The following is an 18,430-nucleotide window of genomic DNA, read 5'->3' as shown; positions in this document are numbered from 1 at the left end:
TCAACAATGTTATAACTTTATTGTGCCTGTTAAATAAAAAAACTTAAAAGTGTATTGTAACAGGGTAAAATTAAAAACCAATTTCTTTAACTTATGTTCTTAAAAGAAATGGATTAAATTTCTTTGACTTAAATGCAGGCTTCTTTTCCTTGCTACTTCACTTTTTAGGGCAACTGAGTTCACAGGAAAATTGACCTTAATGTCTGTAAAGTTCTCCTGTCTGCCCCACCCCTATGCCTTTCCACTATAAGCATCTCAGATCAGAATGGTATATTGACATTACATTAACCCCTAGAGTTTATAATTTGCATAAGAGCTCACCCTTAGTATTTATTGTATAATCTACATGATAAATGTCTATATATTACTGTTAAATTTTTTATTTTTAGAAATTTTGAATCTCCAGGTTTTATGGAATTAAAGATATCTCTTTAGTTTATCCTCTCCCTTCCTTCCTTCTGGATGAGTTAAGTCATCTAATTTAAAGTTAAAAGACAACTTACTTGCTCCAAATCTTTGATAATCACATACAACCTGCAGGAGGACTCAGGGTTCTGCATCTGTTCTGTGCTATTAAAAGGCCCTTTGAATGACAAGGTGCTAGACTATCCTTTTCTTATTTGTATGAAAGAATTCATGAGACTCAGGGACTTTCTCTTTCTCTCTCTATCTCTTTATTCTCAGTCTGCAAAGGGGCCAAAGCAGATATTGTGTTCTTGACTGATGCCTCCTGGAGTATCGGGGATGATAATTTTAACAAAGTTGTGAAGTTCATCTTCAATACTGTGGGAGCCTTTGATGAAATCAGCCCTGCTGGAATCCAGGTGGGTGTAATTCCTTAAGTGATTGTTCATTTATAAGCTTGTGCTGTTTCATTTGAACTTCTCTTTTTAGAAGAAAGACTTTGCAGTTTAAACTACTTTTTGACTTGAGTCATTTGCTATGTTCTTTACTTATTCATTGGGGTTGGAGGAAGAAGTTGCACATCAAGGGTAAGAAGATGAAATAAATATTTTCCTTGGTATTCTGTTTGGCTAGATCATATAGTCCTGTTTGGAACAGTTAGGGAATTCTGACTTTAACTTTCTCCTGAAAATTTCTAATAGTGATAAATTTCTACAAAAGGGCATCTTCAAATAATGTTCTGGAGTTAATACACTGTGATGCTCATGCCCTACTAAGTCAGAGGAATTAGTGGTGGAGTGAGTGCAGCACCCTGATGCTTTTCTCCCATGATATTCAGATGTTATTTGACTGGGAGAAAGACACTTTGATTCAGGGTATTTAATTTATTTTTCCAAAATGATACTTTCCAATTATCTTGCTGTAGAATCACTCCACTCCAATTTTATTTTAATTAAAATAATTCTTGGATATCATATTTCTCTTCTTTATTGTTAAATCCCTTTCATTGAGTGTTTAATGGTTTACAGTGCGGTTGTTGACACATTGGGTACATACTCTCATCTCTCCATAAACGTTTTCTGCAGAACACTGTCTTCCCAGCTTAGGTCCTTTTCTATCATTGTGCAACAGGAACTCAAGATTTTCTCCCCTCCCTACCGTTCCCTCCTTCCCCCGGAGTCCTTTGCTGTGGTGCAGTACACCCCACCCAATTCCAAGTTTCACTTCATGTTTTCCCTCTCTGTCATTATTTCTTAAGTTCCACCCATAAGTGAGATCATTCAGTGTTGTGTATGTGCGTGCTTTTTTAAAAACTCATCTCACTTAACGTGATGTCTTCAAGCAAGATCAGGCAAAGGAGATGACTTTATATATCTGTTTGTATTTGGGTAGTTGGCTATTACAAATTGTGCTACTCTGAAAACAGGTATATAATAGAACTCTTCTGATAGGGGAATCACTCCAAATTTCTTTGTTTTTCTTGAATAAGAATTTATTTTATCTTTTCAAACTTAAATTTTTTAATCTTTATTTATTTGTTGGAAAGAGACAGCCAGAAATTGAGAGGGAAGAGGTGATAGGAAGGGGGAGAGACAGAGAGAGACACCTGCAGCCCTGCTTCATCACTCACAAAGCTTTCCCCTTGCAGGTGGGGACCGGGGGCTTGAACCCTCTGTAACATGTATGCTCAACCAGGTGCACTACCACCCGGTCCCTAGAATAAGAATTAAGAGAAATTTATCCTTCCATGGGAGGCCCCAAAGGACAATTACTAATTTACTTCTAACCTACACATTTAAGCCCCTTTCATCCTTAGTGTTTATGAATTAATACTCACGTCCATTGACTCTAAACTGTTTTAGGAGCTCTTTTTAGTTCTCTCTAAGAATTTGGTTAAAACTATTATTAAGTACTTATTGGATTCTGCAATCTGGAGGAAATAGTTGAAGTCTCACCCTTTCTGAAAGGCTTCTTTGATGGCTTCAGGCAGTCTGTATTCCTGAAACATTTTGTTTATATACTGTTAAAGCATTTCCTGATGGCCTTTTAATTTTTATTCAATTTCTTTTATTACCACCAGAGATATTGCTGGGGCTCAGTGCCTGCAAGATGAACTCACTATTCCTAGATGTTTGTTTCTCTACTCCCTCACCCCGTTTCTTTGGTAGCACAGAGAGAAATGGAGAAGGGAGGGGCCATAGGGCGAAAGAAAGAGAGATGCCTGCAGTTCTGCTTCAGTGCTCATGAAGTGTACCCCTGCAGGTGGGGATTAGGGGCTTGAACCCGGATCCTTGCACATAGTAACGTGTGTTCACAACCAGGTATGCCACTGCCTGCCCTGATGGTCTTCTACCTAAATCATTGACACCTTATTTGAGGTTCTATAGTTGTTATTGTTATTCTCTTCCATATTTCTTCATTCTTCTTGATTTCTATTTCATCTGTTGTTGGTCTGTTTGTACTTCTTGATAATGACATCTTAGAGACACTACAATAAAAGAGATTTTGACATAAACCATAAAGACATCATGGCTTCTTTTAGGTAATAGCACTTTATGTACTATATTAAATCTTAAATCTCTACATAATCCTGTGAGTATTTTTCCAACTCAAGAAGAATGAAAGTTATTCCATTTACATTCCTGACTTAGTGTGTGAATCACTAAGCCTTCTTTTCATCCTTCTAAAATTAAAATGTCCAATAAAAGCAAAAAAAAACCCCAACCATCCTGTTATATAATTTTTCATTTGTAATTTCCAACTATTTTGTACATAGGGTGATTAGTTCTTCAAAAAATTCCTAGAAAGTAAGTATAATTATCTTTATTTTTATGGTGTGGAAGCCAAAGCCCAGAGGTTTGGACACTTGCCCAGTGCCACATAGTCAGAGACAGAATATAATTTTAGTGACTTTTGACTAAAGACTATACTTTATACACTAAATAAAACTGCCACTAAGTTTGCTTGAATGTTGGTTATTATCACACATGCAATATATATATATATATGTATATATAAAAACATATACATATATAATCTTTATTGGATAGAGACAGCCAGAAATCAATAGCATAGGAGAATAGAGAGAGGGAAAGAGACAGAGAGACATCTGCATCCCTGCTTTACCACACTCAAGCTTTCCCCCTGCAGGTGGAGACTGGGGGCTTAAACCCGGGTCCTTGCACATGCAATATTTTTATATTAGCATAAGGAAGAACTGTGAGTAGGAACCATTTACTGAGAACCACTGTTTCTCAGTAAATGGTTCCTTCTCACAGTGAATTAACATTGCAGATATCCATTCCTAATAATTTCATCAAAGATGAGAAGTCAGAGGATTTTATGAGGCTACAGTGGCCAGTGTTACAGTACTAGCTACAGAAGGTTTATGATTCTGTCAGGTCTAATGAAATTATTTTCTCCTTACTCTGTAGCTGATTCACTAGAATACTGGAAATATATATATATATATATATATATATATATATATATATATATATATATATATAAAAGATGACGTTCCCTCACCCTCAAATTACATTGCTTTTCAGGTTTCATTTGTGCAATACAGTGACGAGGTCAAGTCCGAGTTCAAGCTGAACACATACAATGATAAGGCCTTAGCTCTTGGGGCCCTTCAGAATATTAGGTACAGAGGAGGAAACACAAGAACAGGTATGGTGGATCATAGTATATAGAGACATCCCTATCCAAAGCAATTAAAGAAGAATTGCATTGATTATTTATCTCACTCTACTAGGCAAATTCTTTTGAAAAAATATTATTTTTTATTTTTTATAATTTGTATTTATAAAATGGAAACACTGACAAGACCATAGGGTAAGAGAGGTACGGTTCCACACAGTTCCCACTGCCAGAACTGTATCTCACCCCCTCCCCTGATAGCTTTCCTATTCTTTAACCTTCTGGGAGTATGGACCCAGGGTCATTATGGGATGCAGAAGTTGGGAGGTCTGGCTTCTGTAATTGCTTCCCCACTGAACATGGGCAATGACAGGTCAATCCAGACTCCCAGCCTCTGTCTCTCTTCCCTAGTGGGACAGAGCTCTGGGGAAGCATGTGTGTGTGTGTGTGTGTGTGTGTGTGTGTGTGTGTGTGTGTGTGTATGTGTGTGTGTGTGTGTGTGTGTATGTGTGTGTGTGTGTGTGTGTGTGTGTGTGTGTGTGTGTGTGTGACCAGGATACATTGGTAGGGCCATCTGCCCAGGGAAGTCTAGTTGGCATCAATGTAGAATCTGGAACCTGGTGGCTGAAAAAGAGTTCAGATATAAAGTAGAACAAATTGTTGACTAAACATGAACCTAAAGGCAAGAATATTGCAGATGAAGATTTGGGTCTCCATTTCGGAAAAAGCTATAAAGTCTATTTTAGGTATATTCCAAGGGGCCCATGACTTTACTAGTTTTTGCCTGAGCCTGATATGCAGGTGGAAAATTATTGTCTGGGAAGATGATATCATGGCTGGAAAAAGGGCTAGAAAGCTGGACCAGGGAAGAGAGTAGCTCCCAAATATGGGAAAAGTGTATAAATATTGTTGACTGTGAACCCCATTGATTTGGTCTGGGGCCCATATTCAGCTTGGGAGCCTACGTAAGCTCTGCATCCCTGTAGGTCTGAGCTCACATTCTGTGGAATTTTTATCAGTTATCTATGGCTAGTGGCATTTGAATAGTTCCCACTGAGATGATGGTAAAATGTTCCATGTCACCCTCTATAGGCAAGGCTCTCACATTTATCAAGGAGAAGGTCTTGACCTGGGAAAGTGGCATGAGGAAAAACGTCCCCAAGGTTCTGGTTGTAGTCACTGATGGCCGGTCCCAGGATGAAGTCAAGAAGGCAGCTTTCATCATTCAGCAGTCAGGTAACCTCAGGCATAAATCTGATGACTGGAGATTGCACTGGCTATTTGAAGTGTCCAGTATTCAGGAGTGACGGCAACAGACCCACACTGTGGAGATTGCTTTGTTCTTGTCTAATTTGGTGTGCTGTACCTTGTAATGTTGGATTATATTTAATTGTGGAACGGTTTAGTAGTTTCTTAGAAATGCCATGGTAAATGTTTCATCTAAGAGATGACTCAGCACCTGTCAGTGAGCAAACCCAATTTCCTCACAGTGCTAGGAAGGCTATGGAAAACAATAATGATGATTCCAGAGCAGGCTTCCTACTCTAACAGAATTGATTTTTCAGTATTAGTTCCTATACGTGCAGGGGCATAAAATCTAGCAGATTGAGAAAGGTACCTCGTAAAGGACTAGCAAGACCACTGGGGACAGATCTTGGCAAGCAAATGCTCTGACAGTCTCCTGCAACATTGCTGTTTATATTATTTATGGTTATTAGAGAGAAAGCTTTTATACTTGTAGCACTTGCTTTAACTAATCTTTGTCCTGCTTTACCAGTCTCAGAGTGGCGTCCAAAACTAGACAACTTTTAGAGAGAATTCTATGCTCTGCATGATCTAGTATAGTAAATTACAAAGTGCCTATTCACATGAAATGTGCCTTTTGGACATACATGATTCTTTGGCTAAAAGTATGAGACATTAGAACTAATTGTAATATCCTCTTTCAGGAGAGGTTTTTCTTTGTGCTTATCTTTTTATAAATCATTGCGATTGCTTTATGCGCTTTGAGCAGATTTCTATGTATGTTGATCCTTATTTTGCTGACTTAAGTTTGGGTTAGGAATGCTTAATCCTCAAGCTGTTATTTTTTAATCTAATTATATAACTATTAATGACTCCTTTTCTAGACTATTTTTGTACTTTCTGATTAAACTTTTAAGGGTGAAAACTATTTATTTTAGCCCAAATAAATGAAAGTTTATTGCCGGCGGGAGTTGTAGATTCCACTTTAAAAGGGCACTTTAAAAGTAATGCCTCTCACTTGACTTTGCTGAGAAAACCAGCTTCAAGAAATCAGATTTTAAAATGAGCCCACTCTTGATTTCTGAGTCATAGAAGATTAAAACGTTAGTGGTGTCTAAGAAACCTTTAGAATTCTTAAAACTGGAGATCTGAGGAGAGAAGTATTCCCTGTTAAAATTTATTTTGCTATTAAAATGGCCGCTCTTTACTAGAATTTTATTTTTAGTAAATATAATTAATTAAATGTGATAAGAAAGATCTGAAAAAAAAGTGCATGTTAATTGAGAAAATACTGCAACATTTCTGGTAAGATTTTACTTTGAATTTTTTACACAATAGAGAATGGAGAAAGGGAGTTGTAACTCGCTCTTTACGCACTGGTTGCAGGGTTCAGTGTGTTTGTTGTTGGTGTGGCTGACGTTGACTACAATGAGCTGGCCAACATTGCCAGCAAACCAAGTGAACGGCATGTGTTTATAGTGGATGACTTTGAGTCCTTTGAGAAGATAGAAGACAACCTTATTACCTTTGTCTGTGAGACTGCCACTTCAAGTAAGCCATGATCCACATGAATCCACAATACCACTTGTTTTCAAAAGTTAACTACCTAACATTCAATTTCTTGTCTTATACGGGAACCATCTGTGTATAAGAAGATCATGGGAAATCACTTGGGAACCTGATGAATCATTGTCTTTACTGAGATCATGTGAAATGAGTCCTTCTCAGAGAGGTCCATTTTTAGCCTTGAAGATATAATAATCTTTCTTTGATCGAAAGGAAGTGTTTTTAAAAATATATTTTTTGTTTAACATTGGATGGAGAGAGAAGTTGAGAAAGAAGAGGAGTTCAAGAGGGAGAGACAGAGAGACAGAGAGATTCCTGAAGCCCTGCAGGTCCTCACCACGGGCCTGAACCTAGGTCCTTGCACACCATAATGTGAGTGCTTAACCAGGTGTGCTACCACCTGGCCCCAGGAAATGTTTTTATATATCTTTTCCCCACCACCCCAGTGTCTGTGGCATTTGAATAAATTAGTATCATCTTACAAACTGACTTTTAGAAGCACTTTGAGATGTTTTTCTTCATTAGGAATTAATTGGGTTTTGCTCTGTCAACCTTGTGTTTCAAAGAACAATGAAACAGCAGACTTATGTATGTGGTCTCCACAATATTCTCGTGGTTTCTACTTTGTGTGTGTGTAGATTTTTCTTGTTATAGCTAGACAAAAAAATTGTGGCGAGACTAAAGATTAATTCTTCTTCTTCTAGCGTTTGCCCTTCTTCCGTAGCCAGTCAACAGCATCAGGTTGAGCCTGATGTGTAGTTTTGAGACCTCCTTTGAATTAATTATTTATGTCAACTCACTCTTTTCTTTGTCCATTTGCCCCAATTCTAGAGAGATTACCTGGTGGAAGCAGCATGTATCCCTCCTTGATTATATTTTAGTTAATTCTTTTCTTAAGAATACTAAAAGTTGTGGAGGGTAGATTGCATAATGGTTATGCAAACAGACTCTCATGCCTGGTGCTCCAAAATTCTAGGTTCAATCCCCACACCACCATAAGACAAAGATGAACAGTGCTCTGGTAAATAATAATAATAATAAATAATAATAAATAAAAATACTAAAATTCCCATTTGTACTGAAGAATATTCAGGAAACATTGGCTACCCTGGTCACTGGTATAATCTATCCTATACACAGGAATTTTTGCAAGAAAGATCAAATTAGTTCAGTTGCTTTTGCAAATGAAAGAACAAGTTTGGTACTTGATGTAAGCACATAACTGCTTCCTCCGCATAGATGTTTTTATATCATGTCGATGAGCTGCTCCTAACAGTCTCTTTACATTGCAGGTTGTCCTCTCATTTATTTGGATGGCTACACTTCACCAGGTATGCATTTATGTTTTTGGTCTAGTTTCTTTCAGGATATAAGCAATATACTAATTATTCTGAGCTCATTTCATTCTTCTCTTTTCTGATGTGAAGGTTTTAAGATGCTGGAGGCATATAACCTGACAGAAAAGAGTTTTGCTTCTGTACAAGGGGTCTCTCTGGAGTCAGGGTCTTTCCCCAGCTACTCATCCTACAAGCTTCAGAAGAATGCCTTTGTGAATCAGCCCACAGCGTAAGTGCAACAAGCCAGGATTTTTATCCCCCTCCACTTTATTGAGGGGATGGGGTGGTGGTGGTGGTTAATGGATTACAGTAGAGTTATTGACACAAAGGTACACTTTCTCATTTCTCTGTGGTAAGTGTCTGCAACAACACTCTCATGCCCAATTTAGGTCTCTTTACACCATCATGCACTGGGATTGATGTAATACTACAAGCCTAGACAGTTTTGGAGGAGGTTGTTGGCTTCTGTGATGACATTTTTGAATCCTGAAATATTAGAATCATTAGAAGATTCCCTATGAATGGCCTTGTCTAGTTTTCTTAAATAGTTGGCTTAAGTCTCCCATCAGCTCACACAGGGGTCTAGAACTCGAGCTGTATGCTTTCAGACTCACGAATTTCAATCTGGTCCTGTGGTATTATGGATTACTAACCCCTTTGAATTTAAGGTGAGGTATACCGTTAAGCTTCTTCTAAAGGAGGCTATTCAAACAGGAACATAACTTCTTGAACATTTTCTTCCTGTGGTGTAGACAGTCTGGACGGAATAAGCTCAGAATAAGAGTAGGCATTCTTTGTAGTGTTTTAGTCCTTAGAAGATGAAAGACTGAAGTAGTTTTGCTTATCCCTGGTCAGGCAGGCAGTGGTTAGTTTTTACTGGCCGGTGCTCTGACAAACTGTTGGGTAGCTCTTGATGTTATTTTGTTTCATGAAGGTTTGCACCTGGGGTGATAACCCAGATATGTATTTTTGACTCATTAAAAATGAGAACGTTTTAATATTGAAAATATGTCTTTGGCAACTTACAGAGAGGCCAGAAGAAGAAGAAATAAAGCTTTCAGAAACTTTGGACAGAGGCAGAAAATGGTGTCTGCAATTTGAAATACTCTGGGAAAATGAATGGAAAATTCAGACTGAAACCAAAGCTAATTTCTTTTCAAGAAGTACAGATAACATTGTTGTTTCCTGACCACACTAAATTCCCAATTCCTTCACAGTTAACTGTGTTGGTTGGTTTGTAGCTTTAGTTTTTCAGTGACTCTTAATACTCCCATCTCCTTATGATAGGATTTCTACGTTTTAACATATGCCAACCTACTGGGCTACCAGAAGTAGAACTTGAGGCCAAAAGAAGTATAAATGCAATTAAATTATCTCTCCCCCTCACCCAGTACTCATTAACTAAGGAAGGAGAAAACGACAGAGCTAAATTTATATGTAGAAAGTATTTTTAACAGAAGTGTTATGACGATAATAGGTATAAAAAGGACCTTATCAGCTTTTCCAGAGGACTTTTTTTTTTTTTATGTTTCAGGAGTAGTAGTCATGTTGTACTGGGACATGTCCCTCAAGAGAAATTCTGGGCCTTGTGTCAACATTCACAGAGGAATAGCTTTCTTTCTGTCCAAGAGGCAATTATCAAGGTCTTTTTTTCCTACCTCTAGGGTGAAAGTGTTACTGAATGTATGCAGACAGAAAACCATCAATTCTGCTTCAGAAATTTCCCAGTCAACTTTGAAGGAACCCAGGGGACCACATTTTTTTTTTCTCTACCAAACTTAGAGCCAAGAAACAGTTTCTTTTAATGGCGTTCCATTCCTGTGTCATCATTAACTGTTTGCATATGTACATTGCTTTAACATTTATCATTGCTTTTGCTTTGTGCTACATTTGAGCTTCTGGAGATTATTTGATTTCAAAGGAAGAATCTCAAATTATGACTCCTAGGAGACATAGAAGGGAAAAATTAAAATCATTTCACTTAACCCACTTTCTTTACAACTGATCTTATATTCCTGACACTGGTAATTAAGTCATTCTAGTAAAATTAATTCTCTTTAAATTATATCCATATATATAATTTTTATCTGTCTAAAATTAAAATTGTTTATGGAACTTGAAAAATCAGTTATAGAAGTGGAACAAAAAACTGACAGTTTCTCAGACTTTTGTGACTTTATCAGATTTTTAAAATTTTTTATATTTATTTATTCACTTTACCTTTTGTTGCCCTTATTGTTTATTGTTGTTGTTGTTATTGCTGTCCTTAATGTTAGATAGGACAGAGAGAAATGGAGAGAAGAGGGGAAGACAGAGAGGGGGAGAGAAAGATAGACACCTGCAGACCTGCTATGCCCCCTGTGAAGTGACTTCCCTGCAGGTGGGGAGCCAGGGGCTCAAACCCGGATCCTTACACCATTCCTTGTGCTTTGCACCACCTGTGCTTAACCCGCTACACCATGCCCAACTCCCACTTTATCAGATTTTCATTTACCTATTGCTACTTACATAATGTGTCATTAATGCTTACTCTTTTGATGTCATTTCCAAATCTGCTCTCCGTATCTAATATGCAGGCAGGTCAAATTATTATCAGTGATTTTTGATACTGCCCACAATCTGATTCTGGCTCAAAGATTTAATTTCTAATGAGAAATTAACTTAAAAATAAAAAACAATATTTATTTCTGAAAGAGGAAATCAGAGCATTTATTCAGACACAGGTGTTTCTGTGAATTGAACTCAGGAACTCAGGCACTTTAGCTGTTACACAATGTCCTAGAATACAGGTAAGAAATGCTCATTCATTCATACATTCATTTTGTTTTATCCAACAGAGAATTGCACCCCAATGGACTCCCTTCTTCATTCACAATTATATTATTGTTCAGACTTCTCCCAGAAACTCCCAGTGACCCTTTCGCAATTTGGCAAATTACAGACCGAGACTATAAACCGCAAGTTGGAGTAATTGCAGACCGTAAGAATTTTTATTGTTAATTGAAGATATATGTCTACATATATTTTATTTTGTTCATCTTTAAGAACCTTCCACTATATAGTTACTTAATGTAAGCTTTATTTTTAAAGCCTTTAAAATATATCCTATTAGCATTTTTCTAATTCTGTTCTCAATTGAAATTATTTCTTAAGAAATCTTTCCAACAAGAATTATTAGTCAATACTTCCAAGATAAAGTATACCAAACATGTGATTTAATAACAATTGTATGTTTATTATAGCTTCCAGCAAGACGCTATCATTCTTTAACAAGGATACAAGGGGCGAGACGCAGACTGTTACCTTTGACACAGAGGAAGTGAAGACATTATTTTATGGAAGTTTTCATAAGGTAAAAACACAAGATGATCTGATTATCTATAAAAAAGAACGTAACTTAAGACAACAGCTAATTTATTATTATTTATTAAAATATTATGTTGGGAATTGTACCCCTACTATTTCGTAATTTTTAAATCACTAATGAAAACAAGGAGAAAAGAAAAGACAAAAAAAAAAACACATAATGTTGGATTGGTAGAAACTGCCAGCATCTTTAAGCAAAATCTTATTGTAGATAATCTGATTAACTTCAAGGAGAAAGTTTAAAATTTAAAATAAAGTAGTGGTTATACTAGCCAAGAGATAATTAATGTTGATACTTAGGCATATTTACAATGCTAACAGCTTTTCAAAATTTGAATTATGTGGTGAATGCCATGTTGTATACCATTTTTTATGCCTACCATTTTGTTACGAATTTTTGCAATTTTTAAATTCATTTCCTTACAAATAAGCAAAAAACCAAAAATTATAGAGAGACCACCAGAACATCACTACAGCATGTGTGGTTTGGGGGCTAGAACTTGGGACTTCACACATGGAAATTCTATACTTTATACACTTATCTACATCAGGGCATGTGAACATTTCTATATGTCTCGTAAGATTCAATTTAAGGCCTATATTTCAATTGATAAAATAATTCTTTTATACTATTTCTTTTACAAGTTTCTTTGTTTCAGTTATCTGTAGTCTACATCTGAGCAAAACCATTTAGTTGTGTTCTTTCTCTTTTTTTTCAAAGACTTATCTACATTTACTGAATAATGACAGCATCATTTTAGCACATGCTGGAAATCAAATTCCATGCCTCATGTTTGAGGATCCAACACAATATCCACTGTATCACCCACCACCTTTCCAAACCATGGGGGCTGTTATCTTTTACCTCTTTACTTATGATGCACCCAATAGAGTGCATATATTACCATGCACAGGGAGCTGGTCCCTATCTTCCGGGGGAAAGCTTCATAAGTCATGAAGCAATGCTACAGGTGTCTGTCTCTCTGTGTCTCTTTCCTTTAACCCATCCCTCTGATATTTTTTTTCTGTCTCTATTAAAAAAAAAAGTGACTGCCATGATTGGTAGCTTTGTTGTGCAGGCACTGAGCCTCAGTGATAACTTTGATAGCAACAGAACAAACAAAAACCTGATATTTGAGTAATTTTCTAAGCATACTATCTTTTCCTTTACCTCTTTAAAATATTAGAAATATTGTCTTCTATTAAAACAGCTGTCACCGGGTGGTGGGTGGTGGTGCATTGAGTTAAGCTTAAGGACCTACACAATGGGGGGGGGGTCTCTTCATAAGTGGTGAAGCAGGTCTGCAGGTATCTATCTTTCTCCATCGCTCTCTCCCCTTTCCTCTCAATTTCCCTCTGTCATATCCAACAGCAACAACAACAGCAATGGAAAAAAAGATGGCCTCCAGGAGCAGTGGATTCTTAGTGCAGGCACTGAGCCCCAGCAATAACCCTGGAGGCAAACCAACAAAAAACCCCCCAACTGCAGCCATTTAGGATTTTTTTTTTAAATTTCCAATTTTCATGAAATGCTTAATTTTACTTGAGTAAGAAATAGCAGAAGTTTGTAGTGAATAGTAGTGATTCCAAGTCAACATCATTATTTTTGATATTTCCTTTTAAAATATGAGCTTATAAAGAAATGTTTGTATTTTCAGATTTTTACATAATTGTCCCAGGTGAATTTTTGGTGGTAATTCTAGTTTTGGTAGTAACGTGAAAATATTTACAGTTTAAAGATGTTTTTAGAGTTTGTATTTTGTTTAATGATTTAAAAGCACTGAAGAAGATCCCTGTCCCTTTTAATTCAGAACCAAACTTTGAAGTAATTATCAAGTGCTTAATTGAAAATTTGTCTTGCAATAAGTGGGAATTATGAGGACAGCTAGAGGACAGCTATAAGTTTAGAAATTATATGGTGTCATCATTTAATTTAATTTAATTTTATTATCTGTATGAATATATTTCTTAAGATTCTTTTTACCCCCCAGTGGATAATGCAAGGCAAGCAATTTTTATTTTCTTTTTTAAATTTTTATTTATAAAAAGGAAACACTGAAAAAACCATAGGATAAGAGAGGTACAACTCCACACAATTCCCACCACCAGAACTCTGTGTCCCATCCCCTCCTCTGATAGTTTTTCTATTCTTTAACCCTCTGGGAGTATGGACCCAAGGTCATTTTGGAATGCAGAAAGTGGAAGGTGTGGCTTCTGTAATTGCTTCCCTGCTGAACATGGGCATTGACAGGTCGATCCATACTCCCATCCTGCCTCTCTCTTTCCCTAGTGGGGCAGGATTCTGGGGAAGCAGAGCTCCAGGACACATTGGTGGGGTTGTCTGTCCAGGGAAGTCTGGTTGGCATCATGTTAGCATCTGGAACCTGGTGGCTGAAAAGAAAGTTAACTTATAAAGCCAAAAAAATCATTGACTAATCATGAACCTAAAGGCTGGAATAGTGCAGATGAAGAGTTGGGGGGGGGGTCGTCTCCATTTTGTAGTTAGCTAGTAGGCATATTTTAGTTATTTTCCAAAGGGGGGTCGTCTCTATTTTGTAGTTAGCTAGTAGGCATATTTTAGTTATTTTCCAAAGGGTCTGTGGCTACACTAGCTTTTTTTTTTTTTTCCCCTGAGCCTGAAATCTGATATGCAGGAGGATCCTAGTTATTGTCTGGGGAGATGATGTCATGGCTGAGAAAAGGACCAGAAATCTGGATCAGGGAAGAGAGTAGCTCCCAAATATGGGAAAGGTGTATAAATATTGTTGACTGTAAACCCCATCCATTTGATGTGATCTGGGACCCATATTCAGCTTAGAAGCCTTTGTGACCTCTGTATCCTTGTAGATCTGAGCTCACATTCTGTGGTCTGAGTAAGAACGTCCCAAGCTGCCCCAATTTCAGGACTCATCTTTCTCAGGTGGAATATAGAGTATGTTATCTAGCCTCCCTTCAGAGGATGATATATTCTCTGCTGTTGTTCCAAGTTGAGGGTAATGGGGCCCCACAAAGGGGTGTTTTGTGTTGTTCCTGATAGAGGTGACCAGTAACAATAAAGAGAGGGATCTATTCGAGGTCTAGGCCCATCATGTCTGTTTGGGAATCTCAGGACTCCCTGAATAAGGCCCCAGCTGATGGGGTGGCCTGATAGTGACTAAAGAGTCATTGTTAAAGTATGCCAGTTTCTTGCCCTTATTCAGCTTTTGCAGTCCTTGCTTTGATAAGGCTAACTTTGGAGTGAGTGAGGGAAGTATAATAGCAAGTAGGTGAGGAGGGTATCTAAGTCTAAGTAGACAGTATTTCATTATGAACTTTATATTGACTCATTGCAGACTATTGTGCACTTTTGCTTTCAGGTATATATTTTGCCCTAATTTATGGATACATATGAACCTATACTGTATCTCATGGGACCTGGTCTATATCTAGGTTTTGGGACTTTGTTAGGAATTGAACCATCTGGAATGGAATTAGAGAATCCTATGAAAGGAAAGGTCTCACTCTCAATGTTAGATAAAACAATAAATCAACTCAGGCTTCTATTCTTATACAGCAGTTGAATGTTGAATTTTATTTGTTTTCAGAATTAAGTTTATGTAGGAAAATACTAATGCTGTAATATGTTAGGCATATATATAGTAAGTTCTTTTCGCTTGGTATTGGGGTGAAAGAATTTTAAAATTGATTAGCAAAATCAATGAGGAAGATCAGAGACTCTTTTGTATAGAGCATAGTGACATGGAAATGACATTAATTTCTATATGGTAGTTATTTATAGCCTACAGAATTATCTTATGTTATGTTCTTCATTGCCTCTAGTCATTTTAGCATGACTAGAAGGGGAGTAGACGTGGTATGAGCAGATGAAAGAAACCTGAGATGGGGGTTGGAGGTGTGAGGGTGAATTGACTCATCCATCTAATTTCCTGTGGTTAATGAATTAGTGACAATTTTGTTTTTGTATTTTAGAATCTTTTATTTTGGGATGAGAAAAATTTATAGAATACTGTTTTTTGGGCACTTGTGATAGGCAATATACATACTCAGACCATTTTTTTCTTTCACAGTGGGAAATAGTATAAAGATAAAAAATGTTCTCTTTTAGGTTCATATAGTAGTGACATCAAAAAGTGTCAAGATTTACATCGATTGCTATGAAATTGTAGAGAAAGACATCAAGGAAGCTGGAAATATCACAACTGATGGTTATGAAATTCTTGGAAAGCTGCTTAAAGGGGAGAGGAAATCAGCTGCAGTAAGTGAAACATTTTGAATACACACACACACACACACACACACACACACACACACACACACACACACACACACACACACAATATTCATCCTGTGTTAAGACTAATGGCATTTTTAAAGCAATACAGTGAAGATTTGTTTCTCAGTGAGCTATAAACTATCAAATTTCCTGGTCAAATTAAAACATTAGAAAAATCACATTGAGAAAAAGTCTACTGCCAGAACACAGTAATAGGCTTTATTGTTAGGAACAAAATAAAGTGTCAGAACATCAGAGATCAAATTGAAGAGAAAAATACAAATAGCTTCCAAGATAACCAGTGAAATCTAAAATAGTTCCTTTGTTGCTATTCAGGAATAGTAATTGTTAATAGTACGTGTGCAATCAGGGCATGACACATGTGGGGACACTGGTTGTGACTCTCACTAGAATTTAGTCTTCTTCACAGAGGCGTCATTATCTGTCTCAGAAGAAAGATCTATTAGAAGTGCAGTTAACTGACCACATTGTCCTCAAGTTACTTTTGGTCAAGTTTTAAAGAAAAATCTATCTCTACTAATGAGAGAGAGGGAGAGAGAGAGAGAGAGAGAGAGAGAGAGAGAGAGAGAGAGATGAACATTACTCTAGCCTATGCAGTGCTGAAGATCAGACTCACTTTACATTACAAGCTCTGTACTTTACTTGTTGAGCTATTTCCCTCTCTACCTTGGCTCAAGTTTGAGACAGGCTCATGATAACCCTACTCACAATACTTATTTAGTAATAAAATTTCAAAGGGAAAGTTTTCTTTGTCCCAGGATAACTAAATGCATGTAACTTTTCATGCAACAATAACAGTCCTCTACAAAGCTAAGACTTTTTACTTCTATTACTTTAAACAAAAATTGCTTTTATTTAACTTAAGATTTTTGGCATAGTTTTCTTCCCTCACAAATAACATTTTTTTTATCTCATAACGTGGAAACAAATGGTGCAAATTTAATATGATTGTAATTAAAATCCATACTTTTTGTTGAATATTTCAGTTGACATTCAAAGAGAACAACTACATCAGTTTTTTTTTTAAGAATGACTATATATAAATAATATTTGATGGTTTTTATGAGGAGGGCTTTATTTATTTAATTTAAAAAATTTTATTTATTATTGGATAGAGGCAGAGAGAACTTGAGGAGGGAGAGATAGAGAGGCAGAGAGACATAGAGACATCTGCAGCACTGTTTCACCACTTGTGAACTTTCCTCCTGTAGGTGGGGGCTAAGGGCTTGAACCTGGGCCCTTGTGCACTGTATGTATGCTTTTAACCAAATGTGCCACCACCTGGCCCCTGAGTAGGGCTTAATTTTCAAAATGTAGAAATGAAGTAGATACCATATTGAAATAAGTAAAGGGAAAGTAATCATAAAAGTTATTAGTCATCCACTAGGGTAAATATTTTATGCAAAGAACATCAATTTTAGAGTAACTGAGGAGTAGTTTTATAAAATGAGACTTTTCTGTGAAGTTTATTTAAACATTAAAAGAATTAAAATGTTAAAAAAAATTAACATTTCCTTAAACAAGGCAAAGTAAAGCAAAGCAAAGCAAAACAAAACAAAACTCAGCCAAACATTTTATTTGAGTCATGGAAGTGAGCCAGAAGTGGGAATTGCCCATAAGCATTTTTCCTTCACTCTGTCTTTCCCTCAGACCTAGATCTGTATGTCATTTCTGTATCAGATTAGGGTTACATTGCTCTCAAGGGCTTAAAACCCTGGAGAGAGTCTTGCGTGAGAAGTCAGCAGAGGTTAAAGTGCAGAAATGTTAATATAAAATGTTTTTCATGCATCTTTAGCTGATGTTGCTGTTGGTTGTTTGCAGTTCCAAATCCAGAGTTTTGATATCGTCTGCAGTCCTGTGTGGACCAGTAGAGACAGATGCTGTGATATTCCTTCTAGGGTAAGTAAAATGGGGTTGAGTCTTATCCTACTTTTAACAGTCCCCCAGGAATGAGCCCTCCTGACGCAGATGGGCTGGGAGAGGAAGTAGCACTCAGCACCTACATCTCTAGATGGAACCAAGAGACACCGTGTGTGTGTGTGTGTGTGTGTGTGTGTGTGTGTTCATCAGCTGCCACAGCTTGGGTCAGTGACCTCTCCTTTGGAAGCCAGAAATGTACCAGACCACATTTGGAAATTTTCCCTATCACCTAGAGTGGTTATAGAGAAAAAAAAAAAAAAAAAATCCAGCCATGTCAGTATGTTTGATAGATGCAATTATTGTTTTTTTTAATTTTTTTATTTAAGAAAGTATTAATTAACAAAACCATAGGGTAGGAGGGGTACAATTCCACACAATTCCCACCACCCATTCTCCATATCCCACGCCCTCCCCTGATAGCTTTCCCATTCTCTATCCCTCTGGGAGCATGGACCCAGGGTCATTGTGGGTTGCAGAAGGTAGAAGGTCTGGCTTCTGTAATTGCTTCCCTGCTGAACATGGGCATTGACTGGTCGGTCGTTCATACTCCCAGTCTGCCTCTCTCTTTCCCTAGTTGGGTGGGTCTCTGGGGAAAGATGCAATTATTGTAAAGTCCTTTGATTACTTGTCAGATATCACCACTTATAAAATT

At 37.1% G+C, this 18,430-nt stretch overlaps 1 protein-coding gene across 4 annotated transcripts in view; it reads left to right on the top strand.

Moving 5' to 3' along the window:
* COL12A1 (collagen type XII alpha 1 chain) overlaps window positions 1-18,430 on the top strand; it is a 145,168-nt gene that overhangs the window by 98,246 nt on the left and 28,492 nt on the right. For all 4 annotated transcript variants that reach the window (XM_060205391.1, XM_060205393.1, XM_007516304.3 and 1 more), the window contains 10 exons: window positions 685-824; window positions 3,957-4,080; window positions 5,143-5,286; window positions 6,682-6,846; window positions 8,154-8,192; window positions 8,289-8,427; window positions 11,036-11,178; window positions 11,441-11,550; window positions 15,670-15,819; window positions 17,680-17,757. In XM_060205391.1, coding sequence (XP_060061374.1) covers window positions 685-824; window positions 3,957-4,080; window positions 5,143-5,286; window positions 6,682-6,846; window positions 8,154-8,192; window positions 8,289-8,427; window positions 11,036-11,178; window positions 11,441-11,550; window positions 15,670-15,819; window positions 17,680-17,757 — 1,232 coding nt within the window. The remainder of the gene's footprint in view (window positions 1-684; window positions 825-3,956; window positions 4,081-5,142; window positions 5,287-6,681; window positions 6,847-8,153; window positions 8,193-8,288; window positions 8,428-11,035; window positions 11,179-11,440; window positions 11,551-15,669; window positions 15,820-17,679; window positions 17,758-18,430) is intronic.

The sequence above is a fragment of the Erinaceus europaeus genome, chromosome 13 (genome assembly GCF_950295315.1).
Source record: "Erinaceus europaeus chromosome 13, mEriEur2.1, whole genome shotgun sequence".
NCBI classification, from domain to species: Eukaryota; Metazoa; Chordata; class Mammalia; order Eulipotyphla; family Erinaceidae; genus Erinaceus; species Erinaceus europaeus.
The sequence above is the reverse complement of the archived record's forward strand: the minus strand, read 5'-3'. Positions and strand labels throughout refer to the sequence as shown.